General features: G+C 52.5%; 1 protein-coding gene across 1 annotated transcript in view; it reads left to right on the top strand.

Annotated features, from left to right (window-relative positions):
* The window catches only part of PLXND1 (plexin D1), a 62,688-nt gene that overhangs the window by 28,472 nt on the left and 22,952 nt on the right, over window positions 1-11,264 (top strand). The window contains exons 16-22 of the mRNA XM_009882894.1: window positions 1,322-1,412; window positions 1,594-1,869; window positions 2,786-2,935; window positions 6,771-6,885; window positions 7,955-8,062; window positions 8,724-8,836; window positions 10,077-10,184. Coding sequence (XP_009881196.1) covers window positions 1,322-1,412; window positions 1,594-1,869; window positions 2,786-2,935; window positions 6,771-6,885; window positions 7,955-8,062; window positions 8,724-8,836; window positions 10,077-10,184 — 961 coding nt within the window. The remainder of the gene's footprint in view (window positions 1-1,321; window positions 1,413-1,593; window positions 1,870-2,785; window positions 2,936-6,770; window positions 6,886-7,954; window positions 8,063-8,723; window positions 8,837-10,076; window positions 10,185-11,264) is intronic.

The following is an 11,264-nucleotide window of genomic DNA, read 5'->3' as shown; positions in this document are numbered from 1 at the left end:
TTCCCAAGCGCAGCGCCAAAGATGCAGGCTGTGGGAAAGTTAATGACAAGGCACAGCAGTGACTCAGCCAACCTCAGCCCCTCGCAGGCTCGCGAACCGTGCTGAGCGGTGAGGGCGGTATCTCCACACAGAGACAGTAGAAGAATGTCACTGCCCATAGTCACAAGGGAAACCACCACGGTATTTCTCCATCACCTTAGTCTGCTTTCTTAGTATTTACAGCAGTTTCCAAATTTCAGACCACTGAGAACGTGACGGCAGTTTCTCTCTTCAGACTGCGCGGTGGCTTGTGTAGCCTGACTACTCTAGTGTGTTGCTGGGCTGTTGACCATGAGGGGTCAATAACTTGTGTAAAAATTTGGCTGGATCTGATTTGTCTTACCATATCGCTAAAATAATCTGTGTAAGCAAAGTTTAAAACAAAACAGAAGTTGTAAACTAGTCTGCTAGTTAGAAACTTGCATTGTAACTACATGATAATATCTACAGCGTTGTAAAAGGTTTGAGGCAACCTGACTTTCAGGGCCTCGGACCCAAAGTTACTGTCTCTGGAGTGGTCTTGGTAATGGGATTTGTAAGTCCTGACTGTTCCAGACATGGTCCAAACAGACCGACTGCTACGGAGGAAGGGGAAGGTAAACCCAGCGTATAGCTTCTGCTGTCCAGAGCAGGCGAGCAGTGCTGGCTCCCCATCCCTTGCTCTGCCTAGCAGTCTTGTGTGCAGCAGGGCCCTCGTTACTGTCGTTAATTGACTGCACATTGAGAGGCCCATGTTTCACATTCCCCAGGCAGCAGATCCAAAACACAAAACAACTTTCACATTTTGGTCTAAATGAGAAGTGTCTGGGAGATGCAGGATCCCTGTCACCCTTAAAGGGGTCTCTTCCCTCTCCAAGAGTTGCAGTTCTCTGCGGGTCGCTGCGGGGCAGGGACAGGGGGTATGTCCTGCCCTTGCTTTGAGGGGCTGGAGGTTAACCTTTTACACCACCGGTGGCCTGGGCCAGCTGCCGCGTAGCCCTGGCATGCAGAGGCAGGCTGCTCCTCTGGGCAGTGGGAGGAAAGGGAACAGTGCTGCTGCTGGAGAGGTTCCCCCTTCCCACCACAGCAGCTGCGGCTCCTCCTCCCTTCCCTGATACCTTGGTAGCAGTGTGGGTGCTTGCTGCAAGTAGGAGGAAGACTTTGGCTGTTGGGTCACATCTTCTGCTCAAGCAACCGGGAAGTGTCCCTGGGAAAATGACAGCAGGTGACACGCAGCCATTGCACCTCGCTGCTCTGTATTGTCCTCTGCAATCACCCTCTCTTTCTTCCCTTCTCCTCAAAGCGGGGGCAGGATCATCACCCTGGAAGGAAGAGGCTTTGAGCTGGTCCAGAATGTGTCCATGGTGGTCCGTGGCATCGGCAGAGAGCAAACGGTGGGTGTCCCCACTGGGTATCACCTGGTAACTGGGAGCAGGGCTGCGTGCCCGGTGCCTGAAGCCATTTGGGGTGTGAAGCCGAGGCCTTACCTCATGCTACAGCTGGGGCTGGAGCAAGGCTGGGTGGGAGCACTCAGGACGTCAGATTTTTGATGTGCATGCTCTCTCCTGGTTTCAGAGCTGTAAGGTTCACACCGACACTGTCATCACCTGCCCCTCTCCAGCTGCCTCCAACATCACTGCAGGCAGCAAGCCCGCACCCGTCGATTTCTATCTCAACGGTCGCCTCTATGCAGACGACCGTCCGGCTCTGGATGAGGAGATGTACCCTGAGGAGGCTTTGCACATCAGCAAGTTCAGCCTGGAGTACTATGCTGACCCCCAGTTCTCCACAGCCAAGAAGGAGAAGTGGATCAAGCACCATCCTGGCGAGCCCTTAACTCTGGTTATACACGTAAGAGAGTGGCGTTTACAGTTCTGCTTCTTTTGGAGTGTTACCTGCTCCCCCGGGGAAGCTCTTCAGGCCTGAGTGCCGGCAGAGTGGCTGTGCACAGAGGCAGGAGAGAGGAGGGGGCAGATGGGACGGGAGAGGCAGGAGCCGCGCGGGAGCTGGCAGGTCTTGCTCAGCCTGCTGCCCCTGCATCGGTCTGCAGCGGGAGATGCAGCCTGACCTGAGGATGCCCTTCGAGGCTTGATGACAGAGCTGCGTTTGAAGGATGTAATAGCAAGAACCTAAATAAAATACTGGATGTATGAAAAAGAGTGATAGTGCAGTGGCCTGAAAGCAGGCAGGTACTCCAGAAGGTCCTGACAATAGATATTTATTCCTGCAGAAACAGGTCATGCATTCTTCTCTTTTGGCTACTGAATTCAGCTCAGTTAATGAGGAAGTCGGGATACAGCAATTGGGTGGCCTGGACAATGTGCAATAGTAATTCTAAGGCCATTGTTCACTGCAGGATATCCTCACTGGTTGCAACGTGCTTGAGAAATGCACTCCCCCTTTCTCAGGCTCCGCAGACGCATCCCCTGGCTATCTCCTCCGGTGTACATCCTTCCCCCCTCCCAGGTGGGCGCTCAGATCCTTATCTGCGGTGCGCAGCAAGGACGGATCAAAAGCAGATTTTTCCAGGTTCCACGAAGGGGCTTGCTTGTCCCGTGCCCCATGCTGAGTGAGGAACGGGAAACAGGAAAATGGGGAATGGCCCAGTTCTGGGTTTCCTGTGGAGTGATGGAAAAATGTCCTTGCTGAGGGAGAGTCCTCCCAGGTCTGAAAAACAGCAGGGAATATGGAAAGTAAAGGAGGAAAATCCGTTGCAATTCCAGCTGCTACTCTAAAGCTGACATCCTGATTCTATTTTTGTCATTAGAAAGAGCCTGACAGCCTGGGCCTGGAAAGCAACGAGTACCAAGTGAAAATTGGCCTTATCTCATGCGAGATCCAGATTGTTTCAGACAAAGTCATCCACTGCTCTGTCAACGAGTCACTGAGCACCTCGGAAAGACAGTTACCGGTGACGGTGAGTGCCGGGAGCCCCTGCTGCAAGCGCACGGGGCAGAAGGGGTCCCTGTCCCAAACCCTGCGTGCGAAGAATCCCACTGTGTGCACAGGGACCAGACGGGCACACTCGCAGGCAGCAGAAAGCCCCACGGATGGACGGGTGGACAAAGCACGCTGTGCTTGCGGCTGTCCTGGGCAGCTCATTAGCTGAGTCACGGAGAGGGGCTGCCGCTGAGCGAACTGCGCTGTGAGCCAGGGATGTGTGGGGGAGATTTTGTCAGTTCTTGTAAGGCACTGTGAAATCCCAGGCATGTGAGTTTTTGTCACTTGCGGTAATTTTCTTTCTGCCCCTCATGAGATACGTTTGGGGATTTCCATATGGTTTTCAGTCAGCTGGCCGCCTCCTGCCAGCAGAAGAGATCTCCAAGTGGACATGGGGATCCCACCCTTACCAAGCTGCAGCGAGCCACTGGAGATGGGTCCCTGCCTGTCACTGGGGGGGAGCGGGGGGCGAGAGGAGTACACAGGGCTGGAAAGTTTTGTGTTGCTTCCCAGGGGCTGCCATTGTGTCACCGCAAAGAGTTCGGTGTCCAGGGTTGCTGTTCATCATTGTGTCTGCAGAATTCACAATACTTTGTTAGCGTCCTTTTTTCCACAGAGGGCTTGACTTAGCTCCTTCTCGCCCTCAGTTTCCCTCATGTCACATGCAGCCCACTGCCACTCAGGGGTGTGACTACGGCAGAGAAAAAGCCTCCATTGCTGTGGCCTGAGACCCTGCAGCCCCCATCCCAGTCCTGCATTGGCAGTGAACGGTGGGAGCGGCGTGGGCAGGGGGGAGGAGGAAGGCTGTGAAGGGAGGTGACGAGGCTGTGGACTTGGCTGCCCAGAAGAAAGGCACAAAGATGCACCACCAGTTCGCTGACAGGGTTGACGAGTTTACTGGTTACGGTCTGTGGAGTATGAAATTCTGTTGCAAGCTGGAAACATGAAATGCAGAAGTAGCAGAATTTCCCAAGTCCCAAATCAATGGAAATTTTAAATAGGGTAATTTTGGTTTTAGTGAGAACTGAGAAACAGGGAAATCCCATTGGGGAAGAAAAGGAATTTATGAGTTTGCTAGTCTTGGTTTGACATAAACCATTCAGGGCAATGCCCTCGTAGGTTCGAAGGAAGCAGGAGAATGACGCCCAGCCCTAAAGTCTCTCATAGCTATTAAGAGTGTACCAGCAGTGAGAGTGCAGCTAAATAATCAACTTGCATTCACATCTGTGCGCACTTACTAAACCTTCATACGTGGTTTGAGTCGTTGCTGACTGTTCCATAGGCAGCAGCTGCCTGTGTAACGTGCTGGCAATAGCTCTGGTAACACGGGGCCCGACCTGGGCAGTGGTCCCTCCCTGCTTTGCGTCCGGGACAGCTGTCGGGCGCTGGGGACGCTTTGCCTGCTGATGCAGGTTCTCCCTCTGGCAGCTGAGATGCCTGTTGTTGTCACTGCCCGGTTTGTGCTTGTTTGGACAGTAGAGCTCACATCTGCAGCAGTCAGAGCACAGGATAACAGCCCTTTAAAATGTCTCACTGTTGATCTTATTTCTGACCGTGGTTTTGGGTATGCCTGCTCTGTGAAGGTGTTCTCAGGCCAGGTCCGTGTTAGCAGGTCACACAGGGCAGCAGGAGCTGTCTGTATAGAGAAGGAGCGGGTGACCAAGATGGGGCTCCTGAGCGTCCCTGTGTTTTGAGGGTCACCTTCAAGTACCTCCTTTGGGAGTGCCTTATGTGAGTGAGCTGGAGCTTGATTTTGGTCTTGTTTAGTCACAAGGGGATCCCATTCGCATCCCGGGGCGCTCCAGGACGGCTCCATCCCGTAAGCTGGAGCACGGTTCCCAGTGACCCCTAAGGCAGCCCTGCGCCCCAGAGTTCTGCCAGCCCTGGCAGCTCTTCCTGGTAGCAGGGTGTCCGCCGGCCCCGGCCCCTTCTGCACTCGCCATGGGCTGGTGACAGGAGATGTTGCTGTTTAACCTGCAGCCTAATTAATTCCCCTTACAAAAAAAGGTATTGAGTAGGCCTGTCCAAATAAACAAGAGAAGCTTGCTGAGGCCTTCACACCCATTTTTGTTCATGACCAAACGGCTTAAACACTGAATTAAACAGCAAGCGTGGGATTTCTCCTCTGGCAAATGCAAAAGGTTGAGTTGGTGGGGGAAAAAAAGGCTCAAAACGCATTGAGGACTTGCCTCATTGCAGCATTCAGACGAAAGAGGTGGAAATCTTGAGGCTAGGCAGGGTGCTGTGCAGACTGTCAGATGAACGCCTGCAGATGCTTGCACGGAGCTCGTGGCTCTCCGTCCGCATCCAGCGTCTCGGCTCCCAGCCAGCGCACACTGGGGAGGAGACCAAAGCTCTTAGTGTCGGGTGCTGCCCAGAGGCACCACCCCAGAGGCCGCCAGAGTCTGTCTGAGGACTGGTACAGGGGCACGTTGGGGCCTGGAGCCATGGGAGCCTAGCTGCGGGTCCAGCACTGATGGTCAGAGGCGCTGAAGGTTTTCCTGACCTTGGGTGATGGCAGCCGGCGTTGCCTGCGGCAGCGTGGTCCTTCCCCTCATGGCAGTGGAGGGAGCAGCACAGGGACAGACCTCCAGGCTTGTCTGGACGCCGTCAGCTGGCAGCATCAGTGCCCTCACCAGTGCTCCGGAGAGCAAGGGCATGGATTTCCCGACAGACACAGAGCTGTGTGCTGTGTGGTGTTGGATGCATGGACATGGTGAGAAGGCCCTGCTTGTGGCACTGCTTTTTCCCAGCTGCTGAGAGCTGACTGTAATTTAGCCACAGTGTGCACCTTTCCTGGAGCTGCTCCGTGACACAGATGTAATCATTCCATCTCTTCCCTATCCCATCTCATTTTTTTTGCTCAAGTTTCTCTCGCTTCTCATTCCTTGAGAGAAGTGAAACTTGCATTTCCAGAAGCAAAAGACTTGTGTGGTCATGAGTTTTCCTTATCAGATGATGCTGTTGAACCCTTTCATCCCAGGGGCTGAGAGCGCCATTTATAAACAGCACCAAGTAAACTCGCCAGCCTGCCTGTGATGTGCATTGGCCTCTTCCTTTCTGGAGATCAGCAGACCCAAGGACTGAGCTCAAGTGGTTTGCACTTGGTGTCACAAGAAGTACAGGTTGGGAGCAGAGCCAGCACCTCCTGACACCCAGTCCACTGCTTTAGCCACAAGATCATTACTTGCCTCCAGTCTCATTCTTATTTATTTTTATTCCCTTACTTTATTTTTATTTCAAAGACTTTAAAGTTTCTTCACCCTCCTTCTCCTGAGTGGCAGCAGTTCTGCTTTTGAAGGAGAAAGGAGAGTTCAGCTGGGATTCAAAGGCCATTCAGAGGCGTAACATAGTCAGATTAGTGGAATTGGTTTTCCAGTAAAAGTAGTACAGGCAGTACTATATGGTATGGTGAGCTCTCTCAGAAGGGGTTATATGGTGCTCTGGGGTGGGTGTGGTGGGGCCGTGACGTGGGCTGGAGCCTGCGGCTCTGCCACCGAAGCCCTGTGGTGGCCCTAGGATGGGCAGTGCTGCAGTACCGCAGCCTGCTATGAGCCAGCCACGGCTTTCCACCAGAGCACACAGGGAGGGAGTTCCGTTCTTTTGAGACACACAAAGTCCCCGAGGTCCAGCGGTGAAAGGCACAGCCCGGCCTCCCCACAGAGCCTGGTGGGCTGAGCCAGCGTGGTCAGTACGTCCTTGGTTGAAGGTCTGCCGAGTGCTGCTCTGTAGTCCCTCCCCGCTCAACCTCCGAGCTGCTTGGCAACGTGCTGCTCAGCTCCTGCTTTTCCTCCCTCCTTCTCCCTCTCTAGATCCAAGTTGGAAAGTTCAACTACACAATTGCGATGCTGCACCTTGGGGGAGGAGAGACCGCAATCATCGTCTCCATTGTCATCTGCAGCATCTTGCTGGTCCTCTCTGTCGTAGGTAAGGGAACAGAACGATGGGTTACCAGGCCGCGCTGAGGCTTTTTCTCATTGCATGTGGAGGGGTGAAGATGACTTACTCACACGCTAGGAAACATCTGAGTACTGCAGTTGTGCAGTATCTGAAACTGGTCCCAGTGTAGCAAGTAGCCACTCTTCTTTGTATGGGACCAAGCCAGTGCCCAGGATCAAAGCCTCCTGCAGCGTGGAGCATTTGCTGGCTGAGTTCATAGTTCAGCTCTGTTACTTGAGACTGTGATATTTATAAACTTACCCTTTTCCTCCAAACACTTAGTAGCTACTATAATACAAAATAAAGAAGGGTGCGAGAAACTGGTCTCGGACTGGTACTGACTTGAACAGGGCTCACTCACAAGCATGACTGTCGCAGACCATCCCAAAGGTCCACCAAGCCCGAGGTCCTGTCATGAGTAACAGCCAGTGACAGGCGCTTGGCAAAGAGTATGAAGAACAGAGCGAGTGTCCTTAGCTGCAGATCTGGAGCAGACACAACAGTTTGCAAACCTCACTGGAAGCTGTGCAGCACACCTGCGTCCTCTGGCTAGGGTATCTTCTCAGTGCATGCCCAGAATGGCTGTGCAGCAAGAAACCTGTCAGTTCACAGCAAATGAGGTGTTTCTAATAGGCATTTAATTTATTTTTTATAAAGGTTAGAATGCACACTATTTATTAAATGCACCCCCCGTCATTAGAAACATATTTCTGGAGGCATGGGAAGACTGTCAGACACAAACACTGCAATACAGGTGGTAAACATCTTAAAATCTGTATTCATTAATCAGCTGGAATGCATTAATATACAGTTAAGCTGAATATAGACAGCCCAGACCTAAATTGAAGATGACAGTTACAGCATGATGGTTAAATTCCGGCTGGTTTTACTTATTACAGGTAATCGAGAACTGCCTGATCAGATACCAGTCTTGTAGGTGTCAAACGAACACTGAGTTTAGCTTTCTGCACCCGTATCAGCAGTGGACCGCTCTGATCCCAGCTGCAGCTGCTCCTAAGCCCTAGTCCAAAAAGCTTGTTCCCTTCTTCTTTTCCAGCTCTCTTTGTGTTTTGCACAAAGAGCCGCAGAGCAGAGCGCTACTGGCAGAAAACCCTGCTCCAGATGGAGGAGATGGAGTCGCAGATCCGGGAGGAAATCCGCAAAGGTAAGTCAGCGTGCCGGGCACCGAGGAGGAGCCAGAAGTAGGAGGGAGATGCTGGAATAGCAGGGTTGAAGCCATTCACCTTCTACCCTATAGAAGTTCATAGAATTATTTATAAGAGAGTTTCTGCCATCGCCTTTGAGCTTTGGCAGGGTCTGTGAATGAGGCTGAGTGGAAGTGTGGCTCCGCCGCCGTCTTGCTGCCTGACTCGGGCAAACCACTGATTTACCTGTCTTGGGGTTGATGTCCCTTGGCCGTATCAGAGCGCTGCTTGAAGGCCACACTGATCTTTAGTGTGCTTTACAATTGGGCGCAACAAAAATTGCAGCACGCTCCTGCTGGAGCAATGGGAGAAGCAATCCAAGCATCTGCTGTCCCCGCTTTCCATCACTGCAGCGCAGGCTGCGGTCCCCCTGCAGCGCCAGGCTGGGGCTGCTCTCCCCCAGGCTGGGGACGTGTCCTCCCCGTCAGTGCAGCGGGATGCTGATGGTTAAACCCTGACAGTAATCAGCTGCTCCTCGAGAAATGCTGCTTCAGCCCACTCGAGGGGAAAGGCTCGAGGAGGCAGAGATGAGACATGCCACGTTTTTCAGTGCCAGCCTGCTTACTGGCTCAGCTGGTAGAGCATCGGAGCTCTTACCATCTGTGGGTCTCTTTGTGTAAGGTTTTGCAGAACTGCAGACAGACATGACAGACCTGACCAAGGAGTTAAACCGCAGCCAAGGGATCCCGTTCCTGGAGTACAAGCACTTTGTCACCCGGACATTCTTCCCCAAAGTAAGGTGATACGCATGGCACGGGCACCTAATCGCTCCCCGGTCCTTCCTAACCAGATCAGGGCTCTGCTTTCCCTCTTCTAAAGGGTTATTATGGTGAACAAATTCATTCCGCTGTTACATATTTAGTTGTCATGTATTTCAGCCTCAATTATCACCAAAAGTGGAGCCACAGCTCCTGGGGTGTGAAGTAAGGTCAGGCTTGCTCACACAAGAGAGGAGCCCGGCGGCAGCACCGTCCCTGGCGTCGTTCTGGCTCACCCATTTGATGCCATTGGACACCCTCTTCTGAAATTGCTCTCCCACATAAGCAGAAAGTGCTGGGAGCTCCTCCTTCTCCCCAGGGAGTCCAATGTCACCCCTCTCTGTTTGGTGGAGGCTGAAGGGTGGCTGAAAGGCATACCTGCCGTTGGTGGTCAGGGAGAAGGGGCTTTTTGTTCCACGCAGTGTGCCACTGAGCATCCCCAGCTGCTCTGCCAGTCCTCAGGAGCTTGTTAGATGTTTCTGTCTCCCCCTTTCTCTCCTCTGTCAAAGTCTGGGCGCATGGTGCTCCCAGTAAGATGCCCCTTGGGCGCCCTGTCCCAGTCTGTCTACCCAACGTCCTCCTCCAGAGCCGCACCAGACACGCCGGTGCCATAATTCCCATCACCGGCTGCTCCGCTGTGTTGCTGAGCGCCCTCAGCAGCGGCTGTATTTCACCCCTGAGGCAGTTGCATTTCGGTGGTGAGGAGCGAGATGATGATTTATGACTGCAGAGTGTTTCATTAGTAGTTATTACTCAGGTTTTTAAGTTATCCAATCTCTATATATCTGCACACTGGAGTCTTTAAGAATCCGGCTGCTATATGAATGTTAGAGATTTAAACATTTTTCCCATCTGTTTCAAAAGTTACATATGTTAAAACACCCAGTACTCCTCTATTTTGACTTAGTCTTCTATAATGCTTTCTCTTCTGGGGTTTTTCTAGCTGTCAAATTAGTCTATTTGCAGTCTCCCTTCCCTAACAGCCTCGTGTCTGCACAGACATCTGCCTCCCCCCATTCTTGTGGTGTTTGCTCATTCAAGAGGCTCTTGCAAAGTGTTTAAAGGCTTCGTAAACCATACCAATGCATTTCTTCATAATGGGTGGTCTTCAGTGCCGATGACATGTCTCTCTGTCTCGTTCCCTTGCGGTGCACGGCAGACGAGGAAGTTGCTGGCCGGGTGCAGCCCCTTTCCCTAACGCTGTGCTTGGTTGCAGTGTTCCTCGCTCTACGAGGAGTGCTACATCCTGCCGTCCCAGCAGCTCAGCTCCCAGGTGGGCTCCCAGGTCCAGGAAACTCATCCGCTCCTGGTGGGGGAATGGAAAGTGAGTAACCCACTAACAACAAACGCTCTTGAGTGGTTGCTAACCATACTCATGTGTGTTGACAATGCCATGTGCTTTCTTGTGGTGTGTGTGGGATGCTTGATCACTTGAAACAATTAACACATACCAGCATCGGATCAGCTTTGGCTGATTGGAGAAGGCGGATCTGTGGATCTGCTCTCACACAAAGGAGCTCTGTCCTGAGATCCTCCCCGGCTCCGGTGTGGGCTTTTCTTCCTGAGTGTATCATACCGTGTGTCACCTCAGTCCCAGACACAGTTCATCGTAAATGAGATTTCTCCCAAGCGGGCACTTGGTAAAAGCTGTTGTTGTCCCAGAGCTGGGTTTCATGTGGACAAGAAGTAGGAATTGAAGAGTCAGAGAGTCGCTTAGGTTGGAAAGGAGATCTGCTTAAAGCAGCTCCAACTAGATGAGGTTGCTGAGGTCCTTGTTCAGCTGTGTCAAATATCTTCAGGGATGGAAATCCCACAGCCTCTCGGGGCCCTGTTCCAGCGCCCGACCACCTGAAAGTTGAAAACGTCCTTCCTTGTATTTAATCAGTGTCCCATGCTCTATCTGGTGTCCCTTGCCTCTTGACCTAGCACAGAGAAGAGCCTGGCTCTCTTTGTCCTCCCGCGGGGCAGCTGAAGACTGCAGTAAGATCCAAGGCCAGGTTGGACGAGGCTTTGAGCAACCTGGTCTGGTGGGAGGTGTCCCTGCTCAGGGCAGCGGGGTTGGAACTAGGTGATCTTTAAGGTCCCTTCCAACTCTAACCATTCTATGATTTTATGATTCTGTGATCTTCCCTTACCACTTCTTGAGGCTGATCAAACCCAGACCTCTCCACCTCTCCTCGTACTCCCACTAATTGTTTTGGCAGCCCTTAGCTGCACTTGTCCCAGTTTGCCAATGCCCGTCTTGTAGCAGGGACCCCAAAACTGGCCACAGTACTATAGGTAGCCTCACAAGTGCTGACCAGAGAGGAATGGCCACTGCCCCTACCCCGCTGGCCGAATTGCTTCTGATACAGCCCCGGAGGCGGTCATGCCCTCGCCAGGAAAGCATGCTGCTGACTGGTGT

This window comes from Charadrius vociferus, unplaced genomic scaffold (assembly GCF_000708025.1).
Source record: "Charadrius vociferus isolate BGI_N301 unplaced genomic scaffold, ASM70802v2 scaffold433, whole genome shotgun sequence".
NCBI classification, from domain to species: domain Eukaryota; kingdom Metazoa; phylum Chordata; class Aves; order Charadriiformes; family Charadriidae; genus Charadrius; species Charadrius vociferus.
This window is presented reverse-complemented; position numbering and strand designations above follow the sequence as displayed.